General features: G+C 38.5%; 1 protein-coding gene across 1 annotated transcript in view; it reads right to left on the bottom strand.

Moving 5' to 3' along the window:
• The window catches only part of LOC136867344 (beta-1,3-glucan-binding protein), a 101,445-nt gene that overhangs the window by 40,856 nt on the left and 39,761 nt on the right, over positions 1–20,828 (bottom strand). The window contains exons 4-5 of the mRNA XM_067144518.2: positions 20,656–20,786; positions 11,841–12,007 (exon numbers count right to left, since the gene is read on the bottom strand). Of these exons, the coding sequence (XP_067000619.2) occupies positions 11,841–12,007; positions 20,656–20,786 (298 nt within the window). The remainder of the gene's footprint in view (positions 1–11,840; positions 12,008–20,655; positions 20,787–20,828) is intronic.

Here is a 20,828-nt window from a genome sequence, read left to right as displayed (position 1 = left end):
CCAAAGTCGCAGTTGCATGTATATACACGCATCACGAGAAAACCGCTGAAGAGAATTTAATGAAAATCGGTATGCAAAGTCGGGGAATAAGTAGCTGCAATCTAGGCCATAAATCATTTTATTCACGCTGAGAGAAATGGTAGTTTGCGGAAAGGCCTAACATTTAATTCTCATATATTTATGTTATTAGTGGTCGTATCTTAATGGAAATCGGTAAGTCGGGGAATAAGTCATTATAATCTAGGCTATAAATAATTGTATTCATGCTGAGAATAATGGTAGTTTAGGGAAAGGCCTAAAATTCAATTCTCAAATATTTATTAGTGGTTCTGTCTTAATGAAAATCGGTATGCAAAATCGGGGAATATATTGCTATAATCGAGGCCATAACTAATTTTACTCACGCTGAGTGAAATGGTAGTTTAGGGGAAGGCCTACAATTTAATTCTCAAATATTTATGTTAATAGTGGTCGTATCGATAAATACTGCATAACTAAAGTTACATAGTGTTAAATTTCCGATCATGTATGTCTTGTATATTGTTACCGTACCGGTTATGATCACAGATATATTCATGAATTTGGATTTTTGTTACTAAGTCCATATCAGCGCCGAGTCACGAGAAAAATAGGTAAAGAGAATTTAATGAAAATCGGTATGTAAAGTCGGAGAATAAGGAACTACAGTCTACGCTATAAATAATTTTATAAGCCGCCCTAATAGGCTATAGCAGAGTGAAAAAAAAACAACTAAATGTGAAGGGCTACAATATAGAAAGCTCATAAAATTGATCAACAATAACATTACATAGAACATTGTTTGTTGTGACGTGCTTTGTGTCTCCTGTTGCCACCCATCTCCGATAGTTAGGATTGCTACTGCGTACCGAGTATTTTTTTTAAATTTGGAACTTTGGACTGTTAGATCGGCACCTTAGTACTGTTCGTTAAAAGTGAGAAAATCTGCAGTTTTTAATTTGATCGAGTATTTGATATGATAATGTTGCTTTTAATCTCTACATTCCTACTGACTATTTTGTAATGACCTATGTTGACTTCTGTTAGGAAAACCACAAATTCAGTCTTTCTGAAAATCCCGTAGGGAATCACGGGCACATCAACTAGCAATTATAAATAAAATAGTCCTTGCTGATTCGTACGGTGGTGTACTTTTTGAAAAAAAGGTAATGTATATAACTGTTTAAAATATGATTCTGAAAATGAGTATTTGTTTTCAGCGTTAGCGCGAGTTCGCCCGTGTACTGAATGCTGCACGACATCGTACTCCTCGGTACTCCTGTGGGCCGCAGAGTGATGACGGTCATATTTCGAGTGGCCTTGTATCCTAGGTGGCGTTGGCTGAATCACAGTTAATCACAGTTAAAAATCACTGCTACTTCATAATAGCAATCACAGTTTGACCTGTGAGTGTAAAATCACTGCTAGTCACACCACTACTGCTGCTAGACAACTGCCTGAAGGTTGTCATTGTAGGTGAATTTCTTACCCTACATGACATTTTTCATTGTGTCGAATAGAGTATGGTCTGCTAGGGGAAAGATCCGGTAAGTATGGTGGATGAGGCAGCGTAGTGTACCATAGAGTGCCAAGGATGTCATTGGTCTGCCAACTGCCATATGGCCATGCACTGTCCTGTTAGAAGAGAATGCAGTCAAGATGTGCTTCCAGACAAATAGTCCTGACTGTGACTTCTTGGAAGGAGGGTTGCCAATGCATTTCCGCTCCATGGGCTGGTGTTCCTTTTCTGGAGTCTTGTGCCAAATTCATGACACCTCAGTGGTGACCAGATGCTTTAAAGAACTTTGATAAATCCATGCTGTACAGCTGCAGCAACTGTTGGCATGTCTCCACCTGCTTCTGCACAGTACTTAAGGATTACAGTGGAGTTGGGGCAGTGCATTGCAATACTGATCTTTAATCAATACCTACTGATCTTTAATGCCATTTGACTATATTGGAAGAAAGCCAATCCAACAGAAGGATCCGCTGCTGATCTCAGAACACAGTCAAAATTTGTACTTTGATGGATCTGCACTGTAAAGCTGCAGCAACTGTTGTCTTGACTTCATGAATTGGTGTTCCTTTTCTGGAGCCTCATGCTAGAACCATGATACCTCAATAGTGACCAGATGCTCAAAGAACTTGTAGTATACTATGATTATACAGTGTGGCACACGAATAGACACATTTGAAAAGCAAATATAAAATGCAACTTATGTACTATGTTGTTCAAATTTCACGCACACCTTCCCTGTTTCATGGAAATAACTGTAGAGGTGACACTGCTGCTTTGTCTCCAAATGCCTGCATTCCAGTGAGCTTTCTGCCATGACCGACCACGGCCGACTTTCCGTTCAGCAGCGCGCCAAAACAGTTATCTTTTAATGCGAATCAAAAAGTATTACGGCGACACAAAAAATATTTCGAGCTGTATTTCAGACTAGGTGGGCACCAGCAAGGAACACCACCCTTCGCTTATACAGAAACTTTGAAGAACAAGGCAGTGTGCTGGGAGAAAAGCGACCACGTGCACCAGCAGTTCCGCTAAGGGTCGCCATGCAGCACAGCCCACACAAGTCAACATGTGGAGCTTCAGGAGAAAGTGGAATATTGCACCATTCAGTTCAAAGAACATTACACGGTGACCTATCATACCCGTATAAAATAACTGTACTACACAAGCCAACAGAAGAGACTGCAGTACGCCTTATGAACTCAAGATAAACATGAAGTACTGTTTAACACTTGGTTCTCTAATGAAGCCTATTTTCATATCAAAAGGGGCAGTTAAAAAACAAAATGTGCGGTTTTGGGCTACAGAAAACCAGACTTTATTCACGGAAAAACATGTATGGGGAAAAAGTGAGTCTGTGGGTAGCTCTGTCATGTCACGGTTTAATTGCACCATTTTTCTTCAGTCAGACAGCGATACAAGGACATACTGGAGAACGAATTCGTGCCTCAACTTCTTGCTGTACCTATTCATACGCGGTGGTTTATGCAAGATGGTGCAACACCTCACACAGCTAACGATGTTGTTGAGTTTTTGGGGGGAGTATGTGTTGATCGTGCAATGTCTCGTCACCCACAGTACAACAATTATGGCGGATTCTTCTGGCCTCCTTAAAGCCCGGATTTAAATCCTTGTGATTTCTTTTATGGGGCTATTTGATAGAAGAACTTATCGATTTAAGACCTCAAAGCCGCATGGAAAAGCGTGCTCGGTTTGTGCTGCTCTCCAGTGAAATTCATGAAGACCTATACCGCAAAGTAGTCAGAAACATGCGTACTCGTCTCAAAGAGGTTATCCGCCAAAGTGGAGGCCACATTGAACATGTGATATCGTGAAATGTATTTCCAGGGTCCAAGCTGCCTGTGTCTAAAATTTCATTAGTGTTCTGTGAAAAATAAAGTTGTTATTCTAAAATTAAATGTGTCAACTATTCGTGTGCCACCCTGTACATTGATCACAAATTTTTTCATCTTCAATTCCTGATAGGTGATGGTATGCAGAGCTCCATGTGACAAATCTGTGGCATTTTTGTACATTGAAAGTGATTTTCTGGTTCTCTAGTATCAAATCAGACACATGCTAGGTATTGTGTGGTTTGTGTGCAGTTGGTGGACACCTACTGCTTTTGCCTTTTCCAGCACAGTCCTTCCATCTTTGAATTTTGCTATCCAGCAAAATACAGTTCTGCGACTTGGTACTGTGTGAATGATGCTGCACTGTTCTACTTGTGCTCAGAAGCAAAATCATCTGGTGTTCATAGGTTAGGTAGCACTATAGTATGTCTTCCCTGTACACTAGGCATGTATTTCAAACTGCTAATTTTTTGGAGTTATGGAGAGATGGGACAATCATTTTGGAATGCCCTAAATAAATATGTTATCATCAGTCAGAGAGGAAGATGAGTCCAGTATGATCTGGTCATTGTACAAAGTCACCTTACACTGTTCTACAAAATATTAATCAATATATGCATTGCATCCATACAGTATTTAATTTCTAAACTTTTAGATGCCAGATCGCATATCCACACATTTTGCCCTCTTTTCAACCATACGCCCCCCACCCCCATAAAGTTGCAAATTTCAATATTTGAAAACTTGTGTTAAAACTGTATGAAACTTGTATGAACATTTATGTTCCAGTAACTTTTTATTGAGCAATTCTCTTAAAAACTCTGTGAAAAGATAAATTCCCTAGGAGGTATCTGTTTTCCATTCTATTGTACACTAGGCATGTATTTCAAACTGTTACTTTTTTGGAGTTATGGAGAGATAGGTCAATCATTTTTGAGTGCCCTAAATAAATATGTTATCATCAGTCAGATGCACTAAGGTGAATACCAAGATAGTTCCTATTACAGGCCACAGCTGCACCATCCTTACCTTCTCCATAAATCACATCACTAATAAAAATCTCCCTGGGCTGGGAGACAGTTTTACTGTTTAGGACGGCCACCCTATGCTGTCCGTGTATGGAATGGAAAATTTTAAGTAGTAGTACTGAGCAGAGTGGGCTTCGGCTCGACAGTGGCTATTTTTACTAGCCTTACAGCTCTGCGTTTGGGAGGTGGAGGGGCTTGGCATGAGAGAACATGATGCATCCATCCGGGAAATTGCTGTGCGTGTGGGGCGAAGTGTGTCAGCAGTGCAATGGGTGTGTACAGAATGGTTCTCAGAAGGCTGTAGAACACAACGAGATGGGTCTGGTTGCACCACCCAGACCACCCCACCAAAGAAATCAACATCTCATCCGAATGACATTGCAGGAGAGATCTGCATCCTCCTTGACCCTGGTGCAACAGTGAAACAGTGTAACACATCGTACACTATCAAGGGTGACAGTCCATCACCGTTTATTGTGTGGGACGAAGTGTGTCGGCAGTGCAATGGGTGTGTACAGAATGGTTCTCAGAAGGCTGTAGAACACAACGAGATAGGTCTGGTCGCACCACCCAGACCACCCCACCAAAGAAATCAACACCTCATCCGAATGGCATTGCAGGAGAGATCTGCATCCTCCTTGGCCCTGGTGCAACAGTGAAACAGTGTAACACATCGTACACTATCAGGGGTGACAGTCCGTCACCATTTATTATGGTCTGGGTTACTGGCACATTGTCCACTTCTCCGTCTCCTTTGACTAATGTGCATGAACATGCTAGACTGAAATGGTCTATGGAACAATGTCACTGGGGACAGGAATGGCAGAAGATGGTGTTTTCGGATTAATCCACGTTCTGTTTGAAAATGATGGCCGCATTTTGGTTTGCCGCAGACAGGGGGAGAGTCATCACAATGACTGCATTTGGACAAGACATACAGCGCCAACTCAAGGCCTTATGGTGTAGGGTGCTATTGAGTACAACTGCAAATCACAGTTGGTGCGTGTCCAGGGCACTGTGACCAGTTTGACCTATGTGAATGACATCCTGTGACTTGTAGCCATACCCTTTCTGCATGACACCCCAGACGTCATATTTCAGCAGGACAATGCACGACCACATGTTGCTGCATGAACCCGTGCCTCCTTGTTGTCACAGGATGTCAGACTGATGCCAAGGCCCGCCCGATCACCGGACTTGTCGCCAATCGAAAATGTGTGGGATATGGTGAAACAACGGGTACGGCGCTGTGACCCAATGCCAACCACCAAAGATGAACTGTGGAACCACATGAATGCAGCATGGATGGCTATACTCCAGGACGCCATTCAGGCCTTATACGCGTTGATGCCATCACACATGTAAAAAGTTATCAGCACCCATGTTTCCTACTAGGCAACAGGACACATGCTGAACCTAGGTGACTGAAATGCTAATCGTTTCTGCAGAACATTCTAATGAACATGTCCTGTGAATATGGACTTCTTATCTCTAGTCTTTCAAGATGTTCAGTTTTTATGAACATGAGTGTATATTTTCAAATATTTTATGATGATGATGATGATGATGATGATGATGATGCTTGTTGTTTAAATAAGACTAACATCTAGGCCATCAGCTCCTAATGGTATGAGATGAAACGAAATGTAATAATGAAAATTTAAAATTTACCCACTGACTAGAAATTAAAAGATGATGATGACAAAAATGATTATATGAATGCTTGGAAAAATTTGAGTCTTGAAGGAGGAATATTTTGGACACTGGAATTTACCATTTAAATGTCAATGGTCTACTGTTCAGAACCTGGGGAATGATGTATAGATTAGTAGCTAATGTCCTCAGCGCACTAGGGATTAACAAGGAACATATAAACTCTCTCGTAGAAGGTATTATTGCTGAATCTCTGACCACTGTTGAGCGTCACATGAATACAACCTTATAGCACAGAAGTGCACTATGGTGCACTATAACTTTTCACTATTCACCATTTTTGTTTTATTTTTAAATCTTCACATTTAAATTTTAGTATACTGTCACTTATGATTAGGGTTGCCAGATGTACGGTTTTGCCCGGAACAATACGGTTTTTTCTCATTTTGTTCCGCGTACGGTGCACCCTTCAAACCGTACGCCCAATGTTCCGTTTTTTTTTTTTTTTTTTTTTTAATATCGCGGTTTAGACAATAGTATAGTATCGAAAAAGTGCGCGGTTATGATGAAAATATTCTGTATTCTGATTTCTGACCAATGATCTGCCATCACAGTTGAGAACAGCGCCTCTGGCAGTGTGCTAGCGGTACTAGCGGACATGTAGAGCATGAGTCTCCTGCATTGTGATCGGAAGCAGGACGTGTGCGGTAAACAAGAAATTGCTCTCTCATAGTGTTTCCCATTAACAGTGAGGTATTTCGACGAAAAACTATACATTTGTAACAGACTTATAGACTTATATGAAGATGCGGACGAAAGTGCTATAAAAATGTCTCAACAAATTTATAACAGAATTTCGGAACATGGTTTAATGTTGTCCCGGATTTCAAGCTATACTGCTGACACCACAATTTCTAATTTTGGGAAAAACATTCTGTATTTGTACACCTAAAGGCAGAAAATCCAACCTTGGTCAAGTCTTAATTGTTGTGCACATGTTGTTCACAATTCATGTAAAGCTGGGATGAATTCTATGTCAATTGATATTGAAATGTTGATAATTAAAGTACCGGTATTCGATTACTTTTCAAATTCAGCAAAAAGAGTTTTACACTTAAAATAATTATTTCAGTTTCTTAATATTAAATACACTAATTTGTTAAGACATGTGCCAACAAGATGGCTTTCTATAAAGCCTGTTATTGAAAGACTGCTGAGAAACCTCCCAGCGATAGTATCTTATTTTTCAAGTGTTAAAGACTGTCCAGTATTCATTAAGAAATATTCGTTAGGTTCCTCAGAATCAGATTCTGGTAAGCAAACACTTCTAGTAGAATTGTATCTACATTTTCCGATACATTTAGCAGATGTTTTCAATAAGGCAGTTCTTAGTCTTGAAAAGAGTGATCTGACAATCTGTGAGGTATATACTGTTATTAAAAGTTTGAAAATGCAACAGGAACAGAGAATGGGGGGAAATACATTTTTGGTTACAAAGTGACTTGCACATTAAGTAAATTGAATTATTTGTTTACTGGGGAAGTTAAGGTCTGTGAAAATGATTTTATACATGACTATGAGGTTTGTGTTAAGTATCTATGTAAATGATTTGATTTTAGTGATGATTGTAATCTTTATTCACTGATGAATTGTATAACTCTAAAAAAACTCGCCTCAGTTCAGCAAGATTTTAAAGTTAGTGGAGACACTAGATTTACAGGAAAAGATGAATATTGATGATATGTGTTCAGAATTTGTAGAAATAGTCAATTTGATTTTCTAGTGAGAGTGGTGTTGGTGAAAAGCTAAAACTAGCTGTCCTAAGTAAAACAATGCCAGTTAGGTGGGTATATATCACTGGTTTAATTGGCCCAGAAAAACTGAAGAACATTTTGATGGTACTTAAGTCTGTCTTAAGTATATTTCTATCGAATGTTTATACTGAAAGAGTATTTTCAGTAATGGCAATAAAATGGAGAGATGAGAAAAACAGATGCTCAGTAGATTTAATAAAAAATGAACTTCTTGTGTACTTCAATTATGATGAGAATTGTAAGGAATTTTTCAAGAAAGTTTTGTTGAATAAGAAATTGTTACAAATTGCTTCTTCAAGTGACAAGTACTTGTGAACTGTAAAGACTAGCGCATTATTAGTTTGTAATAAATTAAGTACCTACATATTTCACGCTGACGCTGTTATATTATTACCGGTATTTGTTTAGTCTCTTCTCTTAATCATGGCTATGGTGCCTTAATTTAGCGCTATATGGCAAGGAGATGGGAGTGTTCCTTATTTGCCATCCGGAAATCTGGCAACCCTACTTATGATTGATTGGTATGCTGTGTCATTTGCCAATTTGTAGTTGAATAAGCAGTACATTTTCCAATATGTTTCTCTCTCATTTGTAAGACTTCCAATTAAACTTTCCCTAGAGATGAAGTACTAATAGATGATGTATGTCTACCCCTTAACCCCATTTCCTGATACAGGATTCCAATATAAATATAATTTCCACTAACAGGCTATTATAAATGTTCCAGCTAAGTTTACTCATTTTTGGTTGCTAGTGCTAGCTGGAAAATTTATAATTTCCAGTATTGGACCATTTATATTGGAATTATGAATTTACTCATTCAGGACAAATATTTTAGGTTCCCTATGGGAATCAAAATTTATATCAGGGGTTTTGTGGCCTTTGAGTATATTTTAAAAAATATTTGAAGGAATGTGAAGAAAATTTACAAAAAATATCTCATAGCTCATTCAAAAATGTATTAATTTTTGTACCCTTTATAGCCCCATATAGCCATTCATTGTTGCATCATACACAACCATTAACCCAGCTCAAGGGAGATAGGGGCACCTTCCCTATCCTTCACTTGAGTAATTCTTGTCTGGCGCATCCACGTTGCAGGGGTGGGTATCCTCCACATCAGTAGGCCGGTGTGAAGGAGAGCTAAGTTCAGGCAGGGACCCAGTCTCACGGGCTATAACGTGGAACCCATGCCCAGGGTTATGGGTGAAGACCTTAACAGCATCTTAGGCAGAGAAGGAGAACTTCAGAATGGCAAAGATGATGGATGAGGCAAACTATCCTCTCTGGGGAAAATTAGAAGAGGAAACCACTGCCTTGGGGAGAAGAGGAATCTTCAAACGCTAAGGGACTAAACTCCGAAAGAAAATCCTCAGATGCGTTAGACTTAGCAGGTCAGCAGATGAGTAAATTTGCACTTGCTTTCAACTATAATACAAGCCTCGGATGGAAGTTTAAAAATGGAAATAGAATTGACAAGTCTCTGGCTACAGTTGCACAGTATGATGGTAATCTGATGTTTGTGCAAGTGTTAGATCAGAGAACAAAACCTGATTTAGAACAATACATATTTTGACAATGAATGGGAAGGAAAATGAATTGATTGACCTAATGAAGAGACGAAAACTCGATCTCCTGGGATTAAGTGAAGTAAAATGGAAAGGAAAGGAATGAAGAAATTAAGAAAGGGTTACAGCTTGTACTGGATGGGTAACAGTAAAGAGAAAAGAAATGGAGTGGGATTTATAGTGAATCAGAATGTTGAGCACTGAAGTCTAAATGGTCTGACACTGAGGTTAGCCGGTTTGAGTCCTGTTGATTGAAAAAATTTTCACCATCAGAATGTTGGCCGGCAGGGTAAGGGAGGTGGTGGTATACAATTTCTAATCACTACATTGCATGCCAAAAGCCTGGAGTAAATTCCAAACCTCTCAGCAGTGCTCATATGGAGTGAGGCATATGACGCTGTTGATGGCGATTCGTCCGTTGGATGGGGACGTTAAGGCTTGAGCAGACCCCTTGGTGCTATTCGACAGGAGTAGGCTATGTGCCAGCACCTGGTTTCACCCTCTCCATTCCTAGTATCATATAGCGCATCATATATTTCATCTCATTAACTCCTCTGATGAGGTTGATTTCAGGAAGGGCATCCGGTCATAAAAACCCACCATGACAGATTCATCTCACCTCATACCCGACCCCGTTAACACGTTCAGTACCTGCTTCTGAGCGGGACACTTGAATGCCTGGACCAGCCATTTTCATGCCCGGCCCTCTTGACGTGCATCACTTAATAAAATTTACAATTACTCCTAAACTATGAATGTTAGAAAAATTATACTTCGTGCTTACCTCTAGTAAATATTTAGGGTGTGATATCTGGTGTCACAGGTTTCAAAATACATCTAATTTTATACAGTCTATCTGTATTTTCGGCATAATGATTACTGTCACTGAAGTGAAGAAATGAAAGAATATGAAGGAAGCATATTCGGAACATTGTTTTAGAAAATATCGGAGTATGAAAAACAGAGTCTTCAGTCCAGTATATTTTTTTATCAGGATTTTGGATTAATCGGTTTCCACGATTGCATGATCGAATTCTTTGTGAAAGGCCGGGGCGCCGCACTTATCACTTGACTCGAGTGTAGATTGGTCTGCTCACACACATATTGATAAAATTCGTCATTCATGAAAATACTCACGTAACTCTAAATATCCTGCTTATTTTCTATTTGAACATTTATAACTGAATTCTCTGTAAATAGTGGAACAGGTGGACAATAACTAGGATGATATGTATCAGGCACTTCACCTTCCTCTATAGGCCTATCGGATTCGGGAATCGGGATTTCCTCGACACTCTCACTTTCACTATCTGAGTCTATTTGAGGAATAAGTTCATCACCAGAATAATCATTGTGAACAATATCTAATAATTTATCTTCCGTAAGAAACTTTGTTTCATAAGCCATTATACTACACTCGGTAAGAACGACACGCACTGCATTGAAATCTCAAGTACCGACTTGACGCGCGAGGAAGTGCTGAGATATTCCCGCTAAAACAGCTAAGATAACATGAGCCCACTCAACGCCAGGGTTATCTCAAAAAGGTAAACCAACTTCCTGCTACAACCAGTAACGCTGACTAAGGTGTAAGACTGCATAGATGACGAATATAAACAGCATTGCTTTGCGCGGAACATTAAACGTCTTACGCCGTCCGCGGCCCGCAGCATAGGAGCAAGCTTAAACGTCTTACGCCGTCCACGGTCCGCAATGAGTTAAGAAACGGGACAAGGGTTGGACAAACAAACATATGCAATTTTAAAATAGTGTTTTAAGCAATTAAAATTATTAAACCTTCATTTCAATTGAACTATGCATATTATTTCACACTGGTACCTATGTTCTATTTGCAGAATTTTACGAAAATTGACCTATTATTAAAGTGCAGCCCGCATTCATGCGTAACATTTCCAAAGTGGCCCTCGAACCCTTACAAATTGGAAACTCCTGATCTACAGTATATCATCCTGATACAGGGTTGGAGGGAGGCAAAATGAAATTATATGGCATGCTTTTATGGTCGGAAGGCTTTCCTTACTTCAACCTCAGTTGAGGAGTTTATGAAGGTGAAATGAATGATGGTGAATGAAATTCGGTAAGGAGGCAGAAGGAATTGGCTGTGGCCTATCTATGATTAGGAACTGTTCCAGCATTTGCCTGGAAGTGAAAAGAGTAAACCATGGAAAACCATTCTCAGGACATCGACAGTGGGGTTCGTCGAACCCACTCATCTACCAAATGTAGAGCTTGGCTCCATAGCCATAGTGCATTAGCATGCATTGCCACTCAACTCCGTTACTAATAGATGATAGTGAGATTATTATACTGTATAAAACTTACTTCTATTTTCACATCCTAGGAAAATGAACTCATTAACTGGACCTTACCTGGGAATATCCAGTCTCCAGCAGGTACTTTAGCTTGAATTTCAATCCGTCCATAGCGGAAACTAAATGCTTGTTTTGTTGTCAGTCGGGCAGATTGGATTGGTGGTAAAATATTCCAGCCAGATCCAGATCTTGAACACTGATAACTTCCTTGCTCTTGAGTACATCTGCAAATACACAGATTATTTTGTAATATCTGAAACCATCTCATTTCAGTTTTGACTCAGTTAATTTATAACTGTTCGGTTCTTCAGTCTACCAAAACTAATTTTGAATAAATGCATTTATAAACAAACTACGTTGAAAAGAAAACATCTTTAAAAAAATGGATTAACCAAAACACAGATAAAAAAGAATAGAGCCAATATTTTCAATCTGTAAAAGGGAAAAAATACTTAGGAACAAAGAAACATAAAATAGTAATTTAATATGAGAGAAATAGATTACAAAGAAACAAATATTTTGATATGTCATTGCTATTAGAGAGAGAGAGCAGAAATAGAGACCAAATTTCCACCTGTACTTCTACTTTCACCTGCTCTCTAAAAGCGACTTTCGCCAATGATTCACCAATAAAAGTTGATTCTATACCAAACTTAACTTGATAAATACCTCTTCTTTTGCTTTATTTATTACTTGAAATGTAATACACATTTCTAAAGAATGCTATAAATGATATTATTGATTTTGATCTTGAAGCAAACACTATATGGAACTTGTATTCTTATTCAAAACATGCTTATTAAAGAGTTGCTTTTCAAAGAATAGTCCTGAAAAAATAAAGAAGTAGGCTATATAGGTAGGGCCACAAAACAATTTAAGGTTTATTTAATTCCTCCTATTCAGTTCTAGATTGTTGTACATTGCTGCAACTGGGGACTTTAAACATTAATATTGATATTGATAATAATTCCTATAATGGTGGTGAGACAGGCCTGCAAGACCCTATGCTTGGTGCAAAGTGAATTACATGATCAAAGTATGAAGGCTTTCATGGCCAGTGTCAATATAATAAAAATCTTCCGGGCTATTATGCCGTGGTCCATTTTTTTTTTTTTTAAATGTTTAGACTACTGCTGCGGTAGTCATCTTCTGTGGCATCATGTAGGTACTCTCTTCTGTATCCCTCTGGCGATATCACAGGATAGCTCATGTTTGATCAGACTTGGACATGAGATCAATTTCTAGAACATGGAGCACAGCATAATAGCCTGGAAGATTTTTATTATATGTATTTAAATGCCTTCTGCATTCAGGCAGGCCCCATTAAATCTTCAAGCTGTATACAAACACTCTATTACTTAGTCTTTTAGAACAAAATTTTAAAGCATTAATATTTCATGGTTCAAAAATATACTCATCAAACAATTTTAAGCATATTTGCAGTTTACTCACCATAGTCTACTATTTATGTTTCATTTATGGTTAGATAGTAGGTATGCTATTTAAATCATGGCAACCTGCCTGCTGTACTGCCAGAGGCATTCAACTCACAAATAGTAAACAAATCCAGTACATTAGAACTGAGGTGATGACCAAGCAAGCTTGTCAGTACCTCGCTTCTATGCACTGTGCACTAAAATGCCTCATCATAAGCAATTTATGGCAGATCACATCAAAATCATCACTTTGATGCAACAGAACATGAGATAAGTTGATGTTGCCAACATTATTCATGTGAACGAAAGTGTTGTCTCCACATTTAGGAAAACATTCCAAGACACCCATTCGGTAACAGATTGACATTGCACATGCCATCCATGCAAAACAACAGTAGCTCAAGACTGGTATACAGTATATGCGTATCTGTATGTAGACACTCTACTACTCTGCACCGTGAGCTTTGAGATGCCACAGTTTCTGTAAGTATGTTACCCAAAACTGTGAGCAATATATTCCATGATGGTGGAGTGTGTTCAAGAAGACCCCTCAGGACTCTACACTTTGACGACATCACAGAATGGATTCACAATTAAGTATTTATTTATTTTCCACCTAGTCGATACAATGATTGCTTAAGGCAATTTTTAATGGTCAAAAGTGGTACATGTTTCGTATATTATCAACATCTTCAGCCACATAACACTGTTTAGATGAAAAATATATAAAATTGACAAAGTAATGCCTCGAGTTATTTGTTTGTTTTAATCTTGGCAATCTTATGTTAATTTTAAGGACACTTCCTCTAAAGCATTACTTTGTCAATTTTATATATTTTTCATCTAAACAGTGTTATGTGGCTGAAGATGTTGATAATATACGAAACATGTACCACTTTTGACCATTAAAAATTGCCTTAAGCAATCATTGTATCGACTAGGTGGAAAATAAATAAATACTTAATTGTGAATCTATTGAAGTGCGATACGGACCATGAAGCTGATTTTATGTAATCACAGAATGGCTCGTGTTTGATGGACTAGAACACATCAGGCTTGGACATGAAATCAATGGTCTAGAATGTTGTTCACTGATAATAACAGGTCATATTTAGTACAAGAAAATGGACACAATGAACACTGAAGCAAGTGTTTGATGATTCATTTTTGTCATATTTGCACTTGATGTTGTCAGTATCTATGCAATCCCGTTTTGTAAGGTTAAAGGGTGGATATTAGCTTCACATCTCTTATATCTTACCACACTTGTATGCTAACTTAGCCTTTTCTATGAAGATCGGTTTCCCCTTTTCTCAGATCTTTATGGCATTCTTTATTTCTTTCATTGCTTCATTGTCAATTTTGAAAGTTCTGCACACATTTATATTTTTTTGAATAACATTTCTCACAGCTCCACACTATTATACAAGTAATAATTATTGTCTTGGCAGAAAATGGGGCCCATTTATTCTAGAAGCCCCCCCTCTCCTTTATAGGCATTTCTACTCCATAATATTTTTCAAAGTGCCAAATGTACCCACTTCTAAATTCACACACAAGAGACTTTATTCCATACTTGCCAGGTTTAAGTATACACACTTTGAATATCAGACAATCTTTTCATGCAGTCATTCCTTTATCTATTGAAATGTCTTTTTCAGGCATGGAAACATTTCCCACCAGTGAATTTTTGATTAGTTTATGCATTCGATCTTCACAGTCAGTTGAACAATATATAGAAAGATAGCAACATTGAAAGGAACATATAATAGTATAAAAACAATGACAGAATAGTGGGGGAAGAAGGAGAAATAGGAAGAAAACACAAAATGACACTTTTTCATACACTGCTGTCTTCAAATAGATTGATTCTCTCATCAACAGTCCCAGTTTTTCTACATTAATTTCTTCTCGGCCCCTGACAAACTTGTTTCTACTTTCCAGATAAACATAAAGATTTTATGGTGTGTGACCTCTGGAGAGGCTTGGTACATGTCATTTGAGTTGATGCTCCATAAATATAAAGATTAATACAGGAGAAAAAGAAGTGAGCTCACCAGGGACTGAAAAGAAATGGATGTGGAGGTGCTGATATTGATGAGAACAGGGCCAATTTTATGTATGTAATGTGTGGAGATTGTCCTTGTCCTTTTGTGTTTTCTTTCTATTCATCTCTCTCTTCGCACACTGACTTGTCATTGTGTTTATACTATTATACATTTTTTCAATGTTGCTATATCTCTATATATGGCTTGATTTGAACCTGTTTGTTTCTTTCCATTACTTCACTCTGTTGGTCATGTTTGAAATCCACAACATGAAGGAATTTCAATAACTGTGGGAGCTGGGCTGAGTGGCTCAGATGGTTGAGGCTGTAGCTTTCTGACCCCAACTTGGCAGGTTTGATCCTGGCTCAGTCTGGAGGTATTTGAAGGTGCTCAAATACATCAGCCATGTTTTGGTAGATTTACTGGCATGTAAAAAGAACTCCTGAGGGACTAAATTCCTGCACCTTGGTATCTCCCAAAAACCATAAAAGTAGTTAGTGGGATGTAAAGTCAATAACATTGTTGTTGTTGTTGTTGTTAATTGTTGAAAACACCACTAATACATCTTTTGCCATGGCCCATACTTGTAGACATGATGTAGGCCTTTGGGCTTATGCTGTATCAAGAAAACAAGGTGAAACTCTTTACTTGTCATGGAGAATTTTATTCCGCATCTTCAGAAGAAAATTTACTACCTACGTAAATTCTTAATGGTTGGCAACCCTGTATTACTTACAGTAATTGATAGCCAGTGTCCCTGTTAAAATTGTTAAGAAAATTTACATATTTCCACAGCATCCCATATAATCGTAGACCTGTAGTGTTCAGTGGGTATGAGTTTGAAGATCATGGAACACGACATCATGACCCGACAATAGAGCGTGCTCCGTTATTGCTGACTTGTCTGACTAGTTGAGACGGATATTTCTTTGATGTTCCGTGATACGAGTACCAATGGACCGGCATGTTTAGCCAATGCATACCTTCCCACAAGTACAGGGAATTTGTATACTCAGGGTGTAATAGTGGGGACAATTTGTCCTTGCTTTTGCCTGAACTGTGAACAATTTTAGTGATGGTGTCAAACACGGTTTTTATATTGTGCTTGTGGAGGACCTTGGCAATTCGAACTGTGGTATTGTGAATGTAAGGCGGGTGGGCAGTTCTCTTCACTTCTTCTTTCTGCGAGCTTTGCTTAGTTGTCCCTTTGGGATGCAGGGCTCTATGAATCTGTACATCATTGTAACCATTACCCTTGAATATGACTTTGGGTGTGCCCATCTCCTCCTGGATATTTGATGGCTCACAAATTTGTGTCACTCTCGTGGTGAGTATCGTGAGAATGCCCTGTTGGTGGTGAGAATTTGCATGGCAATAGCAATTTGTGTGGGTAGGTTTATGATAGACGTTATGTACTAAGGAGCTGTCCGGTTTCTAACTAGAACAACCAGGAAAGGAAGGCATCCGTCTGACTCAATCTCCATAGTGAATTTAATTGAATGATGTTGCTGATTTAGGTGGTTTAGAAATAGATGAAGTTTCTCAGGACCTTCTGTCCATACCACAAATGTGTCATCAACATACCTCCACCAAATCATATGTTTGATGAGCACTGAAGCAATAGCCTCCTTCTCAAAATGCTTCATAAAGAAATTAGCGACTACTGGTGAGAGTAGTCTTCCCATAGCCTCCCCATCCATTTGGTCATAAAATTGCCCACCCCACAAGAAACAGTTGGAAGTCATGCAGTAATACATCTTTTGTATAAGGCTTGGAATTTTTTGTTTGGAATCAAACCCGTGATCATGGGCTGGACACCATCACCGATCTACCAAGGAAGCTAATAAACCAGCGAACAACGTGTACGACTACTCATAACGCTGTAAAATTCTATATTTTAATTTTATAATTATAATAATAATGCACAGCCTCTTGAAAGGCTTGGTGGTGACCTAATGAGGATGAAATGAATGTCAAAGACATCATAAACACCCAGTCCCCAAGCTAGGGGAATTAGGAGTATGAGATGTTGATTCCAAGAATTGAACCATCCATTTAGACACAAAGCTGAACTTTAATTTGCTAAACCCTAAGCTACCATTTCCACTGATCAGGTGTTGAGAATTGGCACTGGCAGAATCCAGGGCAGTAGCTTGTGAAACAGCCTTGATAATACAGTAGGCTTCTCTAGTGGCTCAAAACATTTAAGGCTTGATGTTCACTAAACCAACAATCGAAAAGGGGTGACCTCAGTCTAGTGGTATACCACGTCTTGATCTCAGCATACGCCATTGGAAGTTACGCTTTATATAGCGACTAGCTTTCGACCGTGATTTTGCATATGTGGAAATCAGTTTTGTGGTCATTTAAGAGAACTGATAGTTGTTGTACCCATCAGTGATGGAGTGGTGTTTGTAAAATTGCAGTAGTAATGTCATCTAGTGGAGATGAGTGACAGCAGAAGAGACAAAGCACACCTCAGTGTAATATTAATGTTGATAAGTTTTAGGGTTTGAGGACATTGTAGGCCATCACATTTTGTTTTCTTCCAGCTCAGTGATATTAAAACATTCAAGGCCTGGGCTTCCAAACTCCTCTTTCATGATTCATTTTTCCTTTCACTCTTCGAGTGATCATGGCTTTATGTTTTCCATCTCATTTCGATAGTCTTCTTCATTGTCTTCCTTCCTTAACAATAAGGTATAATGATCTTGTTGTTTATCTGCTTATAAAAAATGCAGTCATGACAACCACCACCAGAACAATATTTCCATATCAGCGATGCTTGCTGTTGATGGACTTAGTTATAAAATCCTAAATTCATAAATATATCTATTATAGCTCATCTGGTAAAAATGTACCTGACATAAAAGATTGAAAAATACATTTTCTATTGTTGTTACCATGTACTCATTATCTCTCTCACTCCCTCCCCCTCTTTCCATTCACCCTTGTGATGGTATAATGGCATTATGATGTTGCTGCCTCAGCTGTGATTCTGCATGCTTCTTTATCTTGAGCTACTATTACGTCTTCATGTAGGGTCAGACCAGTCACTGAGACAAGTTCATGTACTGTAGGTCTCCATCATCTTGGCCTCTTCTCATTTACTTTTCCAAGAACTATAAGCTTTTCAAGTCATTTGTTCAGTGTTTAAGATGACCACAGTAATTTTTCAGTACACTTTTTAGATTATTAATGCATACTTTCAACCTTGAGCAAGCGTTGAATATTTTTTGAAGATAAATTCCAGCTGTACAATACATAAAATTATTTTATTCCTTTTTGATACTGTTCTGAAAAGAAATAAAATATTTAATTGTGTATTTTAAAGGTGGAATTTATCCTCAAAAAGATCTTTAACAGCTAACATTAATGGAGAAATTTGACACTTCCTGTTTGGTCCCCTTAATATTGCAATGCCACTGTACACTATTAAAATAGTACATAGCCTAGGACATTCTCCAGATAATCCTGAACTTATATACCGAGTTTCAAGAAATTATGTCTAGCTGTTTCCTACGATGTTCACACAGACAGACAGACAGACAGACAGACAGACAGACAGACAGACAGACAGACAGACAGACAGACAGACAGACAGACAGACAGACAGACAGACAGACAGACAGACAGACATTAAATTGAACCTATTTTTGACTTTTGTATACCTAATTCAAGACAAATATAAAGTATGAAGCCAAAATTTGAAGTGTACAGACAAAATTTTAATTTTATTTATCTAGATACAAGACTGGCTCATCTCCAGGCTGCTAATTTAGTAGACATCAAAGATACCACACTCTTTGAAATAGTGAAAGCAGTTTTTAAAGAAGGAGTGAGAGTGTCAAAAACCACTGGACAACAGCCTAGAAACTGAGATATCTTCTATTATCAGTGTGATACCAGCCATGTAAGGTCCAGCTCATTAGCTGAATGGTCAGCACGGTGGCTTTTGACCAGACAGGCAGGAAAGTTTAGCAACATTGAGTTAATTCTTCTAGCTCGAGGAGTGGGTAATTAGGTTCATCTTAATACCTCTCGTCATGTGCACATAACATACTAACACACTACCCTCAACCACCTCAGAGACATGCAGTAGCGAATCTATCCAGCACAGAGGGTTAGCATCAGGAAGGGCATCCAGTCTTAAAACTAAGCCAAATCCACTTTACAATATCAACTCCAAAATAATTGGGAAAAAGGGCAGATCCTCAAGAGCCCTACTATCAGCTGTCACAGATGGCCTAGGCTTCAATGAAAAGGCATTCTTGGGAAAAGAATGGTGAGGTAGTTTCCCATTGCTTTCCTTACTGAGCCAGAAGTTTTTATTGAATATTAGTCTGCAAACCCACTGAAATGCAAGCACCAACTGATCTTGTGAGTGACATTTTCACACCATTCATAACAGGGACTGGTTACATAAGGAATGACATTACTTACATCACTCATACTTCAGTCACTTTCATATCGTGAAAGCCAGGTTGAGACTGAGGCATGAAAGTAACAAAACCGAGCTCGATAGCTGCAGTCGCTTAAATGCGGCCAGTATCCAGTAATCGGGAGATAGTGGGTTCGAATCCCACTGTCGGCAGCCCTGAAAATGGTTTTCCGTAGTTTCCCATTTTCACACCAGGCAAATGCTGGGGCTGTACCTTAATTAAGGCCACGGCCGCTTCCTTCCCCACTCCTAGCCCTTCCCTGTCCCATCGTCGCCATAAGACCTATCTGTGTCGGTGCGACGTAAAGCAACTAGCAAAAAAAAAAAAAAAAAAGAAAGAAAGTAACAAATTTGCTCTAACTCATACCAGAAGACAAAGTGCACTGTAAACACTAGGTCTCACCAGCAAAGACACAAGAAGAAGATATCAGACATGAAGGGCTATATAATAGTTACCTATATTAAGAATGAGCCTCTATTTCTTTAAGCACATGTTTCTCATGCAATGACTGAGTTTTGAAGCTGGAATGAAGAATGGATATTGGCTAACCTCCTGAGCTGTGGAATAAATTTAAAAATCATTGTTACCTACTAAATTATTATAATTTTATGAAGGTGTTATTTTTTAAGAATCAGATAAACTCTCAGGAACACCCTTACTCAGTGTTGTTTCTGATATGGTTGTATATGTTGAATATGCAGCCCTAAGGCTGGTTTGATCCTGAACAGATCTGCCATTAGCTGTCACAGATGGCCTAGGTGTCAATGAAGAGGTGCACTAGGAAAATGAGAAGAGAGGTAGTTTCCTGTTGCTTTTCTCACCTGGTATGGTTAGGAGTAGATTAAGAAGATATTCATTCAATAGTTATAAAATGAAAACAGAATGAATTTTTAGCTCATTGGGAGGTATTCTTTAGTTTAAAAAAGAAAATACTTATTATACATACCCATCAAGCTCCAAAGTTCCTGAGTTAATGTTTATTCCACTATCTGACAGAAGAGTTGGTTTCACATGAAGTCTGCCTCCAGCCACAAAACTATTCTGCTCGTTATTTGAATACACCACAAACTCAAAATTCTGCAAAGAATGAAGAGGAAAGAATATATAAAGGGGATAAAT

This window comes from Anabrus simplex, chromosome 1 (genome assembly GCF_040414725.1).
Source record: "Anabrus simplex isolate iqAnaSimp1 chromosome 1, ASM4041472v1, whole genome shotgun sequence".
NCBI classification, from domain to species: Eukaryota; Metazoa; Arthropoda; class Insecta; order Orthoptera; family Tettigoniidae; genus Anabrus; species Anabrus simplex.
Note: the sequence above shows the minus strand (reverse complement) of the source record. Positions and strands in the feature narration are given on the sequence as shown.